The sequence below is a fragment of the Poromitra crassiceps genome (genome assembly GCF_964638095.1).
Source record: "Poromitra crassiceps genome assembly, chromosome: 9".
NCBI classification, from domain to species: domain Eukaryota; kingdom Metazoa; phylum Chordata; class Actinopteri; order Beryciformes; family Melamphaidae; genus Poromitra; species Poromitra crassiceps.
Genome location: NC_139630.1, coordinates 57551256 through 57567768, shown reverse-complemented (window position 1 = coordinate 57567768; position 16513 = coordinate 57551256). Strand labels below are relative to the sequence as shown.

Genomic DNA, 16513 nt, shown 5'->3' with positions numbered 1-16513 from the left:
TATCTACCTACAATACAGACGGTCTAACCCCTAACCCTAACCCTACCTACAATACAGATGGTCATGAAGTCTGGACTCAATCAGATTCAGCCAAAATAATAGAAATATCTCAGATTTTGCTCTGAGACAAAATCTCGCCAAATGGGGGTTCGTGGGCCAAATGCGTACTAAATTAGGGTCCTTTGATATTAAAATGGTTGAGAATCATGGATTTACAGAAGCCATCTTGCTGAAGGGTTGCAGGTTTGACCCTCCGGTGCTGCTGAAGTGCCTTTGAGCAAACACCCCTATCCCCCACATGACCACGTTCTTCAACTGGAAGTGACGTGGGTTCAATTCAAATAGCTCGCTGACAAGTAAGGGAGTCGGGAACGTCCTCGAATGTGAACACGCCGTGTCTGACGTGTTCCGTTTTTTAAGCCAAACCTAAACCTAACCTTAACCTTAACCCTATCCTTAACCTTAACCCTAACCTTAACCAAGTTGAGTTGCCTAAAATGACACAAAGTTGTGACTGTTTTTCAGGTCGTGTTCCAAAAATGGTAAAAATGTCAAAATCGTGTCCATGAACATGGATGTGAGATATGACATATGGCTGTGAGACCATGTTGCCACACCACTACACAGACACACTCATAAGGTCACCATGGCCAAGGTGACAGTAGTCTTCCTTCCACGGTGGCACACACACACACAAGCAAGCAAGCACACACACACACACACACACGCACGCACACACACACACACACACACACACACACACACACACACACACACACACACAGACACAGAAGCCAAACCCTGAATGAGAACAAAAGAGCAGGACAGAACATACGGCAACATACACTCTGAGTCTTACTTCCACCGGTGCTCAGCAGTTCAGCGAGGGCATGCACGCGCAGACACACACACACACACGCACGCACGCACGCGCACACACGCACGCACGCACGCACGCACGCACGCACGCACACACACACGCACGCACGCACGCACGCACGCACGCACGCACACACACACGCACACACACACACACACACACACACACACGCACGCACACAGGCTGGAAGAGGAAGGTGACATCATTCCTCCACAATGAAATGACTTCATTGTTCCCCCTTTTAAAGCTGTCAACTTCAAACACACAAACCAAACAGATCAAACAAGACAAAACAATAGACAAAGTCCTTTGTCAGCAGAATGCTCATATATATATATATATATATCATTTCATATCATTTCAAGGTGAAATGTAAACCGTGAGATGGGGTTGTTTTACCGCTAAAAAGAGAAGTGGATCGTTGTCTGAGCCCTCAGTGTCAAAGGCAGCGCTGAGCGGACTGGACTGCACTGGACCGGGCTGGACGGGGCTGAGCGGACTGGACTGCACTGGACCGGGCTGGGCTGAGCGGACTGGACTGCACTGGACCGGGCTGGGCTTGTGAAACGGAATCTATTTCTGTATTGGATCAATCAGCAGTTTGATTCAAAAGAGTGGCCGTTCACATGATGGATATAAAGTAGGTGGGCCCAGGCCTGCAGCATGACATAATAAGGATCAGGTTTGATCCTGACCAGTCATATACTGGGAGATCTATGCTTCTTTGTCTGGCAAATCAACAGCCTGGTGTGCTCACAATTCCTGGAGCTTTTACGCCACCTGCTGGCCGAATAGGGACACTGTAGTGGAGACACAGTTATCATCTCTGTAGTACAGCCAGATCCATGCTTAGCATAGCTGTCTGTTGAACAGGTGGAGCATGGCAGTTCATGTCAGCTTTAATGATGCGATTTACTTTGGGCTCAAAATGTTTGATTGAGAAATCAAAACATATCCCATTTGATTTGGAAAGGTTTTCATAAGCACAAGAGGTCAGTGTTAAAGGGACAGCTCCCCCTAAAATCCAAAATACATATTTTTCCTCTCACCCATAGTGCTATTTATCCATCTAGATCGTTTTGTGTTAGTTGCCTGAGTTTTGGAGATATCGGCCGCAGAGTTTCTGCCTTCTCTCCAATACAATGGAACTGGATGGCACTCGGCTCGTGGTGCTCAAAGTGCCAAAGAAATACATTTGATAAACTCAACAGCAATGTCTCTTTCAAGAAATCATGACCCGGTTACTGAAGATAATCCACAGACCTTGTTATGAGCAGTTTCATGTAGGAACTATTTTCTTTTGACCAAACTACAGTCACTCACAACACCCTCACAGATTTTGTGTAAAAAAACAACAACATATAGTTTGACAAATCGATTAGGACAGTGGTTCCCAACCCCCGGGCCGCGGACGGGTGCCGGTCCACACGGCATTTGCTGCCGGGCTGTGAGGAAACAATATGATTTGGCAGGTAGAAAAAGAGAGAGGGAGAGAGCTATAGCACACATTAAGAGAGGGAGAGAGCTATAGCACACATTAAGAGAGGGAGAGAGCTATAGCACACATTAAGAGAGGGAGCGGTAGCGTGAAAGTGAAACCCTTGAAGGTGCGTTCACACCGAGATATTTATTTTTCGCTCTGTCGCTCAAGTCAACCCTTTGGAATCGCTCTGTCGCTCTGTTTAAATCGCTCATCAACAGGCACACGAAATGACGGACATGTGGGGGATATAACGTTACGCAATGTCATGCTGTTTGTCCACTACGAGCCACCGTCATTGTTTACAAGCTAAGCCTATCAGCGTGCTCCTAATGCGAGCTGCATACCGGTAGTACAGACTTCACTTCATGTCAGCTGTCAGCCTGTCAATGCGGTTTGTTGCCACACAATAAACCAGCGGTTTGTTCCAAGCCAGTGTGATCCTTGACTCGCTCTCACACGGCAGCCAATCAGCATTGAACAGCGAGCGACTGATGCCAGCGTATTTTTGCTCGAGTTGGAATATTTCATCTTGAGCGACGAGCGTATTTTCTCCCTATCGCTCTGTCTCTGCCGCTCGGACGCCCAGCGATTATTCTCCCGGGCGAATATACGCTCAATCGCTCATTTGCATTGACTTTGTATGTAAACTCGACGCCAGCGACAAACTTTAATAGGTCGGTGTGAACGCACCTTGACACAGAGCCGGTGGATCCGGCATGGGCTGTCGCAAGCGTCTGTCCCGCTAGGATTTGCAGTGTGTCCTGCACCGTTGGCACTAAATGTATGAGCAAAAGTATCCTACTTTTCAATAAAAAAATATGAATCTATGTGCTTTGATGTGCTCCTTCTTTAACTTCATATGTGTGGCGGTGTCGCTGCTACACATTGTTGGCAATGAGTCAAAGAAGGTTGAAAATGAGTTTTACAAGTATTTTGAGATTTTGAGTGATTTAGTTACTTTCATCTCCATAGTACATCATGGTGAGTAATTATTTTCCTAAAACAAACAGGAAAGTATTTTTTTAAATGGTTTTGGAGGAATGCCACTGTTGTGGAATGTTTAAAGGCCCTTTCCCACCATATTTTATTGTTAGACATAACAGATTAAAATACTCATAACTTTTGACGTGACTATGTGACTATCTCAGTGGTTCAAAAAGTTATAGCCTATATTCATAGCTTTCAAGGGGCGTTACGTGCTGCCGGGAACGCCCACCTGGCGGTCAAAAAAAAAACTTGTTCATTCCGCTGCCCGCCTCGACTAGTTTCTCACGCTGTGTTTGCCGATTACCTGTTGTGCTATCGGTTGCACTAACCGACGAGGAGACATGCCTGGCTTGTGCTTTTACAGAATCCCGTCGGAGAAAGAAAACTCAAAGGAGGAGGTTGTGGATTTGTGCGATTAGACGTGGTTCAGTCGCTGGGGAGGGCAAATGGCTTTTATTCTACCATCAAAGCACACACGTCTTTGCGGCCAACATTTCATCAAAGGTGAGCTCGTTAACGGGGTATTTTAATCATTATTGTAACGTTACTTGAGCTTACCTTTGATGAAATGTTCGCCGCAAAGACGTGTGTACAAACGGCTGAACAAACACAGCATGAGAAACTAGTCGACTCGGCTGGCAGCGGAATGAACAAGTTTTTTTTTTGACCGTCAGGTGGGCGTTCCCGGCAGCACGTAACGCCCCTTGAAAGCTATGAATAGGGGGGAGTTTCAAATTTATGGAAATTAAAACATTTAAATGTCAAATTGTCACCATGTGAAGGGTTTTTGCAGGCCAAAGCATACATAGTATCATTACAAATGATTTAAAATCAATAAAAATAACTGAAACTAAAGTAGAGGAAAGTGTAAACAGAAGCAGACAGACCAGGTGGGGGCGCCGGAGCCTACGGGCCATCAGGAGGAGGTGGGGCCACCAGGAGGAGGCGGGGCCTACGGGCCACCAGGAGGAGGCGGGGCCACCAGGAGGAGGCAGGGCTGGTCATCTTGCCTGAGTGTCTACTAGATGGAGGGAGAGAATGAAGACAGCTCAGCTCAACATTATGGCATTTTGAAAAAACATGTTTTTCTGAGAGCTTTCAAACCTCTTCATGGGACAGAACATTCAGTAACCAGAACATGTAATGAATCGTTAACTCTGTTTCTGGCTTGTAATGTACTGTAATTACCAATGTTTCTGGAGAATGCCGTGTTCAATGCTTCACAGTATTGCATGTGTATACTAGTGTATGTGTAGTGTATGGTAGAAGCCCTGCTCGGTGTCTGCTGGAATCTTAGATTACTCATTTGTGTGTCAGCGTTTCCTCGCCTTGAGTTGATAGAAAACCCTCAGCAGCTGACATCCTCTTTCATCGTCACAGAAGGAGCTGTTCTAAATGTGATAAATTACACAACATTGATAATCCATTTGTATGAGTAGAAAAGGAAATTGGAGTGACTATACAGTACATAAACCCGCTCAGCACAAACATTCACACATGGAAACCTGTGCATCTTTTCACCATTCAGTTTATTTTCTAATGCCTTGCTCACTGTCGTATACCTCCTTTCCCAATAACTTTGGAAACAACTGACAAACAGCATCATGGTAAATGAATTCTTAGTGAACATAAAATTCATGAGGGGAAAACAGGTACGATTCACTCCTCTGTACAGTAACATGTTTCTAAAAGTAAGACTCGTCAAGTCTTGCACTTTTAAAAGAGAATTGTTTCAATGACAATTGGTAGAACGGAACCCGATCCAACCGGGTCCAACGAAAGTTTGTGTTGGCAGCCACGAAACTATCATCTATTGATTGGTGTACATGGACGTATTTGATGTTTTTCGTGTCACTCAGAATGAACACATAATTCAACGGCAAGTGACGGGTGTTACATTCAAGTAGGGCAGCAGGGACGGGTGGGGTGGATGAGCCTGCAGGGACGGGTGGGGTGGGTGAGCCTGCAGGGACGGGTGGGGTGGGTGAGCCTGCAGGGACGGGTGGGGTGGGTGAGCCTGCAGGGACAGGTGGGGTGAGTGAGCCTGCAGGGACGGGTGGGGTGGGTGAGCCTGCAGGGACGGGTGGGGTGGGTGAGCCTGCAGGGACAGGTGGGGTGAGTGAGCCTGCAGGGACGGGTGGGGTGGGTGAGCCTGCAGGGACGGGTGGGGTGGGTGAGCCTGCAGGGACGGGTGGGGTGGGGGAGCCTGCAGGGACGGGTGGGGTGGGTGAGCCTGCAGGGACAGGTGGGGTGGGTGAGCCTGCAGGGACAGGTGGGGTGGGTGAGCCTGCAGGGACGGGTGGGGTGGGGGAGCCTGCAGGGACGGGTGGGGTGGGGGAGCCTGCAGGGACAGGTGGGGTGGGTGAGCCTGCAGGGACAGGTGGGGTGGGTGAGCCTGCAGGGACAGGTGGGGTGAGTGAGCCTGCAGGGACGGGTGGGGTGGGTGAGCCTGCAGGGACAGGTGGGGTGAGTGAGCCTGCGGTAGGGTCCTCACTTTGCAATTTCCTCGTCATGAGGGCACTGGTTCGAGCCTCACCGTGACGGTCGGTGTTTGTCCCGTTTTTAACCCACAACCCCTAAGCAAGTAGTTTTTACGTGCCTAAACCCAACCGAGTTGTCTTACTTGGCTAAACATAACACGGAAATGTGGCAGTTTTCAACCAGAAAACGGTGTCATGGGACCGGGCCAGACGAGTGGGAAGAGAGCCGGTGCTCAGTGCGCCGAGCCTCCTTCTCTGAGCAGGGCTTCGGCCAGTAAGTGACCAGGAAAAGCCGGTGTCACTTTGCGCATAATATAATTCATACTGTCACCAAAAACAAAAGAAAAAAAAAGTGCCATCAGGAAAAATAAAACAAAGCAGGTCCATGTACATGACTCAATAGATTAATTTTATACATGACGCAATAGATTAATTTTGTAACCAGAAAACAAAAATAAAATGATTGTGCAAAATATCTGACGGATATAAGAAAATGAGTAAGATCACATCAAAGCCTTCTTTTGAATACATCTCCTGTTTTGGATGTGAAGCTACTGGGGGACATTTCCATGGTCACCTCTGCAGCTTATTGACATCATTCATCTGACCATACATCCTTCTCATTGGGACATATAGGAGATCTGTGATGTCCCTTCAGGAAAGACCCCATTTCAATTAAGTGTCCAATATTACTCAGCCACTAAATATAGCAGAAAACAAGTCAAGCACTTAAAATGCAGGCAAATTCTAAGGCAACATGTGAACTAAAAACAAATGATATATTGTATAGAGCAGGTACAGGCTGCTCTGTCTTTCCCATACCAGATCAAATATGTTCTAATGCAAAATGACACCATAGCTATCATACAAAGTGAACTACTGAATAGAAAAGACAAAAACATCAACAAGCAAAACAAAACGTTTTAACTTTCAGTAAATCACCCGTTCCCTTCACTTGCTCTGGTTTTGGGAGTAAAAGCAAGCTAATTCTCATTTTTAGAACATTAAAAGCAAATCGTTAACACTGCATCCCTGCTTTTGAAGTCTAACCACATTTTGGGTAATACCTGCAACACACAAACCCCAAGTCATTCCTTTTTTTCATATAGATGTTCCAGGTGTTCTCTGAAGTGGATCAAGTGTACATGAAATACCTTGAGACAGGTCAACAGGTACGCTGGTCTCCATAAAGTCTCATGCGCATGATTAGAAAAGGGAGAGGGTTAGAGATTACTTGCATACATCGACTTGAGGGATATTTTGGATAAAAGGATCAAATCAAATGCGCATAGTGTAAAATGGTTTAAACCAAAAAAAAATGTCCCTCAGAACTCTTAAAAAACATCAAATTCTGCATAAGTCACACTTTTTTCTTTCTTTCGAAAAAGCCATCTCGGTTTTCACATTCTCAAGGACGTTTTTGTGACCCCTCGGCCACGTTAAAAAGGTTCAATCGATCCACTGGAGGACAGTGAGGAGCGGACACACACACACACACACACACACACAGACCAGGCAGCCCAGACGCCCTGAGAGCAAAAAGGTCAAAACGCACGACCCTCCTGATGCTCCATGGCCTGCAGGGGGCTGCAGCAGCTCCTCACATGGCCTGCAGGGGGCTGCAGCAGCTCCTCACAGCTCAAGAGACGTCCTGACGCTCCATGGACTGCAGGGGGCTGCAGCAGCTCCTCACAGCTCAAGAGACGTCCCGACCCGAGGAGACTCCACCCACAGCAAAACAGCAGAAAGCTCCACCCCTTTTGCCCTGTGTGGGTACAGAGCACACCAGCAGAGTTTGGGGCTAAAAAAGGATGGGATGCAGTGATTGTTTGGTCTGCCATCACAGGATATACTGTGACAATGTGCAAATGTACGTCGAGAAGGGGAGGAAGAGGAGGAGCCTGATTGAGCGCACATCTCCCGCCGTCCTTTTCTTCTCCCGTTGATCAACAGAGGGCGCTACAACGCAACATGCAGGATCAGGAACACAGTATGACGCAGGTCTCTTTACGACGCAGGACAACAATATGTCTGAGCAGGAGAGCAAGTAGTGTCATGTGACGTCTGGGGAGGAGTTTGAGGTCTTACTACAGTCAAACCTGGGGTAGCGGGGAGGGGGGGGAAGGAGGAAGTGGGACAGTGGACATGATGGGACCAGTTCATAAGTCTGAAGGACGACGCCCTCTGGAGGGGGGATCGAAGAGGTGTTTTGCCCGATCACGAGGTGCCCTGTCTCTTCTGCTGCTGGACCCGGATCAGCTCCAGCTGCTTTTTGCACTTCTGGTAGTATGTGGACAAGCTCTTGTTCTCCTCCAGCAGCTTCTTGTGCTCCTGCACCAGACGGGACGTGTTCTGCTGGTCCTTCTCGTCTTGGTCCAGCTCGGCGATGAGCTCCTTCCTGCACACATGCAAAAGCTCAGCAATGACACAGCACAGAGAGCGATACTGTAGAGAGGAAGAAAGTGTATCAAGCTCGGCCCAGCAATTTTGAGATGATGCACAAGGCTCAAACTCAGAGGTAACCTCTGAAGCTAAAGAGGCTAAATCCAAGCACTTTTAAAAGTACTTGATTTCTTTTTTTAATACAAGCACTTCCAGACCCTTGGCATTCCTGCAACCCATTTGAATTGGGAAAACAACATTGCAAGCAGTTTTAGATACCAATTTCTACAAAATAACATGGTATTTTACATGTTCTCACCTAATTATCAATCAATACATAGTATTTCAAAGGCCATTTTCATGGGATGTTAAAAGAGCAACACTACTTGACCAGATGAACCCGATATAGAAGAAAAGTCAGTGCAACAGAAAACACTGGCTAGCTTGAGAGAAAATGCTGATTCTGTGTGGGAGATTCCCCATGGTCTATAAATATAAGATGAGCTGTTTAGTCAAACACAGTTGTTCCAACATGCTCTTCTCCTACAGCTTAGAAAGGCTGTGGCCTCGGATTTGTCTGCTAAATTTGGTAATTGCCTGTGGGTGGCTTCTTGCACACTCATGTGCCAACATTAAAATACATGCATCATGTAATGTTGACTTGGTACGGTCCTGTTTATTCATTAAAATACATGCATCATGTAATGTTGACTTGGTACGGTCCTGTTTATTCATTAAAATACATGCATCATGTAATGTTGACTTGGTACGGTCCTGTTTATTCATTAAAATACATGCATCATGTAATGTTGACTTGGTACGGTCCTGTTTATTCATTAAAATACATGCATCATGTAATGTTGACTTGGTACGGTCCTGTTTATTCATTAAAATACATGCATCATGTAATGTTGACTTGGTACTAGGGATGCAGCGGTTTCCGGTTTGAAGGTATACCCCGGTTTGAAAAAGTCACGGTATCAAAACCACTAAGATTTGCCGTCATACCTTCTCCACGGTATCAGCTGTTTCCCCAAAACAACGTGCCGGTTGCTTGCAGAGTGCAGCTTACGCGGCCCCTCCCCCTTGTTGCATGCCTACCTAGACGCACAGTAGTGAGGAGCTGTCCTTGACTGTGTTTACAACCGTGTGTGTGATAAAGCAGGAGAACGCGAGGAAGGACCCCCCTGAACTTTACCCCCATCTAAAAAGACGACGTCGGCTGTATGGGAATATTTCGGCTATTGTAAAATCACAGATGGCCATAGCCTTAACGCGAGACTCACGCGTTGAGCCTAGGATGGCCAGGGCTTAGATCTGCGTGAGCACGACCTGTCGTTATTTGTCAAATTCAAGCTACATTAAAACGTTGTCTTGCTTCAACATACATCGCATTGGACATAAACTATTTCCACCCGCAGGTTTGAGGAGTAGCTAACAAACGTCAGATAAATGCTCTCTCTATGCTAACGTTACCTACTGAGGCAGCTAACATGGCTAATTAGCTAGCTAACACCAGCTATCTTTCTCCACTTAGTAACGTTAACGTTAGTTGACTGAGCGAACGTCGCTGTACAGCAGGTCGTTATCAAAACATATTGCACTGAAGAGAAGTAACATTAGATAATGACGAAAGACTCCTCCAACCTGTCAGTGGAAAAGTATGCACAAACTTTGTGTGTGTGAGTGAGAGAGAGAGAGAGAGAGAGAGAGAGAGACAGAAACAGGGACAGAGGCTGTGTGTGTGTGTGTGTGTGTGTGTGTGTGTGTGTGTGTGAGGAAACAATAATTGTGTCCAGTGTTCACCCATTACAAAAGAGAAGCGTGTATTTGATATTATTATGATGTTTTAGTTTCACATCAAATTAATTCGATTAAATCGTTTACATTCATAAGTAAGAACAGTACTATATTAACATAGTATAATAACAAACTATATTAACACATACTTGCCAGTTAACTGTCATTACAGTTGGAGGTTACATTAACATTTTTTCTCAGTCCACAATTCAGCAAACTGTTAAAAATAAAATAAATGTTGTTCATTGGCATTTTTTACACATAAAGGTCCGCAATACCGCGATACCGTGAAACCGTGGTATTTTTGTCCAAGGTTATCATACCGTCAAAAACTCATACCGTTGCATCCCTACTTGGTACGGTCCTGTTTATTCATTAAAATACATGCATCATGTAATGTTGACTTGGTACGGCCCTGTTTATTCATTAAAATACATGCATCATGTAATGTTGACTTGGTACGGTCCTGTTTATTCATTAAAATACATGCATCATGTAATGTTGACTTGGTACGGTCCTGTTTATTCATTAAAATACATGCATCATGTAATGTTGACTTGGTACGGCCCTGTTTATTCATTAAAATACATGCATCATGTAATGTTGACTTGGTACGGTCCTGTTTATTCATTAAAATACATGCATCATGTAATGTTGACTTGGTACGGTCCTGTTTATTCATTAAAATACATGCATCATGTAATGTTGACTTGGTACGGTCCTGTTTATTAATTAAAATACATGCATCATGTAATGTTGACTTGGTACGGTCCTGTTTATTCATTAAAATACATGCATCATGTAATGTTGACTTGGTACGGTCCTGTTTATTAATTAAAATACATGCATCATGTAATGTTGACTTGGTACGGTCCTGTTTATTCATTAAAATACATGCATCATGTAATGTTGACTTGGTACGGTCCTGTTTATTCATTAAAATACATGCATCATGTAATGTTGACTTGGTACGGTCCTGTTTATTCATTAAAATACATGCATCATGTAATGTTGACTTGGTACGGTCCTGTTTATTCATTAAAATACATGCATCATGTAATGTTGACTTGGTACGGCCCTGTTTATTCATTAAAATACATGCATCATGTAATGTTGACTTGGTACGGTCCTGTTTATTCATTAAAATACATGCATCATGTAATGTTGACTTGGTACGGTCCTGTTTATTCATTAAAATACATGCATCATGTAATGTTGACTTGGTACGGCCCTGTTTATTCATTAAAATACATGCATCATGTAATGTTGACTTGGTACGGTCCTGTTTATTCATTAAAATACATGCATCATGTAATGTTGACTTGGTACGGTCCTGTTTATTCATTAAAATACATGCATCATGTAATGTTGACTTGGTACGGTCCTGTTTATTCATTAAAATACATGCATCATGTAATGTTGACTTGGTACGGTCCTGTTTATTCATTAAAATACATGCATCATGTAATGTTGACTTGGTACGGTCCTGTTTATTCATTAAAATACATGCATCATGTAATGTTGACTTGGTACGGTCCTGTTTATTCATTAAAATACATGCATCATGTAATGTTGACTTGGTACGGTCCTGTTTATTCATTAAAATACATGCATCATGTAATGTTGACTTGGTACGGTCCTGTTTATTCATTAAAATACATGCATCATGTAATGTTGACTTGGTACGGTCCTGTTTATTCATTAAAATACATGCATCATGTAATGTTGACTTGGTACGGCCCTGTTTATTCGATTGGCCTTACGACAGCACAATGCATAATGAGAAACAGTGTGCTTTAAAAGCAGTGGTTCTCAACGTGGGGTCCAGGCAGCACCAGGGGTCCTTGAGGGCATCCCAGGGGGTCCCCAGCAAATTGATGAATCGTTAACCTTCGTTATTTCATTTACAATAACAATTTTTGCATATATCATATGATCATAGTTTCACTGTTATCTCTCTCCCTACAAGACAGTCATTGGAGTTATGGACAAAATCATATCTAACAATAAAACATTCACAGATTTGGGTCCAAGGGACAAAATCGCATCAAATGGGGGTCCGTGGACCTAACGTGGACTACATTAGGCGTCCGTGATATGAAAAAGGACCACTGCTTAAAAGCACATTGAATTAGTTCCACACAACAAGCCAAACCTTTGACTCTAAGCACCAAGTGAGGAAGACCAGTCCAACGAGTTGGACGTCTGGTCTCATCACATGTGCTGCGTAGGAGGCGACAAGTTCAGCTAGACTTACTTCCTCTGGATCAGCAAGGCGATCTCCGTTTGCACCTTCAGGTACTCCTGGGCCATTTTGCAGTGCTGCTCAAACACAGCCATGGACTCTTTGGAGTTGGGACACGGAGCGAGGGGCTGCAAATAACCAATGCGTGTTGCCATTAATTGATTTAAGAAGCCATCCAGTCAGGCCTCTGCAAAATGTATTTATATCAATCAGAAGCATCATTTTGAGCAGATAATAATACACCAAACATCTCACTGTTGCGGCCTATGTGTATTTATACTGACATTCCACCTTTTAGATGGCATCATCTTCTTGGGTCTGAGTAGGGAGATAATCCCCACATAACTGAGTTGATACTAGCAATTTACAACGTCCTTCAATTGATTCTAGCAACATACAATGTCCTTCAACTCCTCTTTGGGAGGGAAGCGTTGTGCTATGAAGACACCATCAAAACACACTCATTTACTGATTCACAATCAGAATCAGAATCAGAAAGACTTTAACTCATTGAAGTGCCAGCCACTTTTGGAGAACGGACGCTCCCAGTGCCAGAGTTTCAGAGCGTTTTCAGTGATTTCTCGAGGCCCACAGAATATTGTGTGATATTACTATGTAAACAGCGAACACGCACACAGAACGATGAGACTCTCTTCTATCATCTGCAAAAAAAAGTTTATTGATACCATTTTCCGTTCTTTAGTTATGAGCCGGAGAAGATAGGTTGTTTTGAGCAAAAAGACACGTTTCAAATTAGAAGCTGAGTTATTCCGCCTTTTGTGAAATGAAGCATTTCAAGCACATTCACTGAGTCTGAAGCTAATATTTTCTGATGTAGTGACGTGGTGTAGTTGTGTGGTGCCCTGCGTGCCCCACCCCCCTCTCCCCCCCTCAGCTGCAAACTCCTCCCCACACTAACACACAGCCTAACACGCACCCAGTCTATTTTCGGAGGGCCCCGTTTTTGTGCGCCGGCTCCCAGCGCGACACGGAAATGCCAAACCGGACTGCAGGGAAAGGTTTGGCCCTTCGGCGTCGGGTGCTGCCTTTCTGGCGGCTAATCGTGTGGAGAAACTATGCAGACAGACAGACAGAGGCAGAGGGGCTCAGTTGTGGGCGCAGATTGACTGCTGTTCGCAGCCAACGTCAGCTCCAGACAGAGCAATCTATATGGCTCTGGCTGCAGCATGAGCGGTTTCTCTTTCGTCACGGGGCTTTTTCCTGCTGTTTTCTGGACCTTTCTCTAATCTGGAGAGCACTGTCGCCACCTAATGAGTCCGTAAAATAGGTTATACACCTTCAATAGCTACAATATTTGTACAGGAGATGCAGGAGGCTTTGATCCACGTCCCACCGTCAAAGAACGCAATTGACGAACATACTCGTCCTTGGCACTCTACGTTAGTATCTGAATTGACGAACATACTCGTCCTTGGCACTCAATGAGTTAATGATCCCCGGGGGGAAATTGGGACAGGTTACAGTAGCTCGCACTCAGAACACAACATAGCATAAAATAAACAGTAGTAAAATGCGATAGTAAGCAAAAATAAGCAAAATAAAGTAGAGTACGTATAAAGTAAGCAAAATAAGTAGAGTAAGTATACATTACGTGACAATTGCAGTTATTGCACACTGGACTTATATTAAGTCGGCTTGCCCTTTACATTACACGTGGCTCAGCCAGGCACAGTTAACCTATCGGCTCCAAGGTGCTCTTTTAAGAGAGGCATTAAAGAGTCCAATGGCCACAGGCAGGAATGATTTCCTGTGCCTCTCCGTATTGCATCTAGGTGGGATCAGCCTCTCACTGAACGTGCTCCTGTGTTTGACTAGCACGCCGTGGAGTGGGTGCGAGTCATTGCTCATGATGGAGCGTAGCCTGGACAACGTTCAGTGCAGCTTCAATGCAGCTTATATCTGAACATATGTTTTAAAGTCCCTGGAAACCAAAATCCACAAAAACATTCTAACTATTAAATTTAGGGTCTTATGTGATTACTTGTGTGCCTCAGAAAGTGGTTTACATTACTTTCAACCCTAACCCCAAAAATCTACACTTTTCTACAAGGTCTGGATTTCCATTTCCTCATTGAAGAGAGCGGTGTGCGCGGTGCTAAAATGCATGATCTTATCACGTCATAAGATTTAATCGAATCACACACACGCATGCACACACGCGCGCACACACACACACACTGACACACACACAGTAGCGCTGTCCACTCGCAGCGGCAGAGATGTCTTCCTCTCGCCGAGCAACGCGCGAACACACACACTCCATCTCTCTTTCCTTCTCTCTCTCTCTCTCTCGGAGACCTGCTGCAGACAGGACACGCCCACACAGTCCGCGGAAGAAAATACACTCTAAAATCTAATTGATTCTCCTGACTTTTGCCATGACTGTCAAACCTAAATTTATATACTTTGCGACGTTCATCATCGTTCAAATTTGGCTGGTGGCTTATTAACATAGGTTCCTGTGATGTGATGAACTCAAAATGCTAAATAATAAAAAAATATTTCTGGTTTCCAGGGACTTTAATGAATCACACAGATGTGTTATTATGGTGCTTGGTTTGCTACAGCAGCAGTTGCATGGAGGTACTTGTTATGGAGAATATTGAATAGAGTTAAACGTATAAACATAAAGATCAATAAAGCACAGGAGTTGCATTATATTGTGTGCGGTATACATTTTTCTTTTCTTTTGTCTCTCAGGTTTATTTCCTTCACACACCAGCACAGATTCAAACCTATTTTTCTGGGCTGTGCATTCCCTTTCTCTAATTGGACTGGCTGGAAAAGTATGAGCACCACCGTGACAGAGAGAGGGGGTTGGGGTTAGGGTAATATTAGGGTTAGGGGGGTGCTGGAAGCTGGATGGATGGCCTACCTGCAGCTGGTGATCCAGGGTGAGATACGCCATGGGAATGGAGTTGTCTGAGCCGTTGGTGTCTGGGCAGGAGGGAGAGAAAGAGCTGAGTTTGTTTGTTTTTCCAGCCTGAGTGCACAGTCTCTCAAGACAAGACAGACGCGTTGGTTCCCACAATTTACAAATGCTCCATCGAACTTCCTTCCGGTCCGATTTGTTATTTCTTTCTCTGGAAGATGCATTGATTGATTTAATTGATTCGATACATTAAAATACGATACAACAATAAGCATACAGTATGAAAAATTCATCAGAATATCACAACAACAACAAAAAGTCATACGACGTATTTCCATTGCGGTCCTGAAGTCTCGGCTAGCTGACAACTTCCTCCGTCCAAAGTTTAACGGGCTGAAGTACAGACTGTCTCTTAACACATTCAGTGCCAAGGACGTCTGTGCACGTCCTAAAAAAAAGTAACGTTCAGTGCCAAGGACGTCTGTGGACGTCCTAAAATCATAATTCATATTATTCCATAATTCTGCTGTTTAAGGTCGTACCCAGCCAGTGAGCATGAATCCCTTCAAGGGATCACACGGCGCCACCTTAAACATCGTCACAGGAGCTGCTCCACCCACCTCAGATCCTTTACTTTGTACAGGAGACAGCGGAGAAAGCCGTGGAAACCGATGCATGCTTTCTGCCAGAGCCGTATATATTGCTCCGTCTACAGCGAGAGTGGGCTCGGCTGCATCCGCGCTCACAACTGAGCTCTTATGCTTCTATCTATCTCCACACGATTTCCTAGAAAGCCAGCATCCGAAGCCGAACGGGCCAAGCCTTTTCGTTCAGTCGCGTTTGCCAGCGCATCATTTCCTTGATGCCCATCAAGGAAATGATGCGCGCAGCAAAGCTGGGATCTGTCCGGGGCAAAAACGGAGTCGAGAAAGCAAACTCTGTGCGTGTGGGAGGAGCCCGCAGCTCAGAGGTGGAGGGGGGGGGGGGGGGGGGGGGGGGGAGAGGGGTGTGTGGCTGCACAGAAACCACACCACACGCCACCACATCAGAAAACAGCAGCCAGAGTCAGTGAATGTGCTCGAAATTAGAGTGCAAAAGGTATTCATAAAAGGGGCTATATCTTGGAAAGAAAAAAAAAACGACAGAAAACCCTTGAAAGTGCACTTTTTTGAGAGGCTGTAATTTCATAATGGAACTGTCTAGAAACAAAATTTCTTCTTTGGAAGAAGCAGGAGTGTTCAATCTTTCATTAAAGTCCAGCCCCGTTAATATAGCCATAATAGAAAAAATTCTATAGCTGTTTTCAACTGAATGGAAGTGAATCTGGCACAGGCTCCAGACAATTTTACTGAAGCGCTGTGGC

The 16513-nt window shown here is 44.9% G+C and overlaps 1 protein-coding gene across 3 annotated transcripts in view; it reads right to left on the bottom strand.

The window, feature by feature from the left end:
- Nucleotides 1–5852: 5852 nt before the first annotated feature.
- map3k7 (mitogen-activated protein kinase kinase kinase 7) overlaps nt 5853–16513 on the bottom strand; it is a 33147-nt gene continuing 22486 nt past the window's right edge. For all 3 annotated transcript variants that reach the window (XM_083643093.1, XM_083643092.1, XM_083643094.1), the window contains 3 exons: nt 15154–15215; nt 12270–12385; nt 5853–8228 (listed from right to left, as the gene is read on the bottom strand). In XM_083643093.1, the coding sequence (XP_083499219.1) occupies nt 8048–8228; nt 12270–12385; nt 15154–15215 (359 nt within the window). In that variant the 3' untranslated portion in view covers nt 5853–8047. The remainder of the gene's footprint in view (nt 8229–12269; nt 12386–15153; nt 15216–16513) is intronic.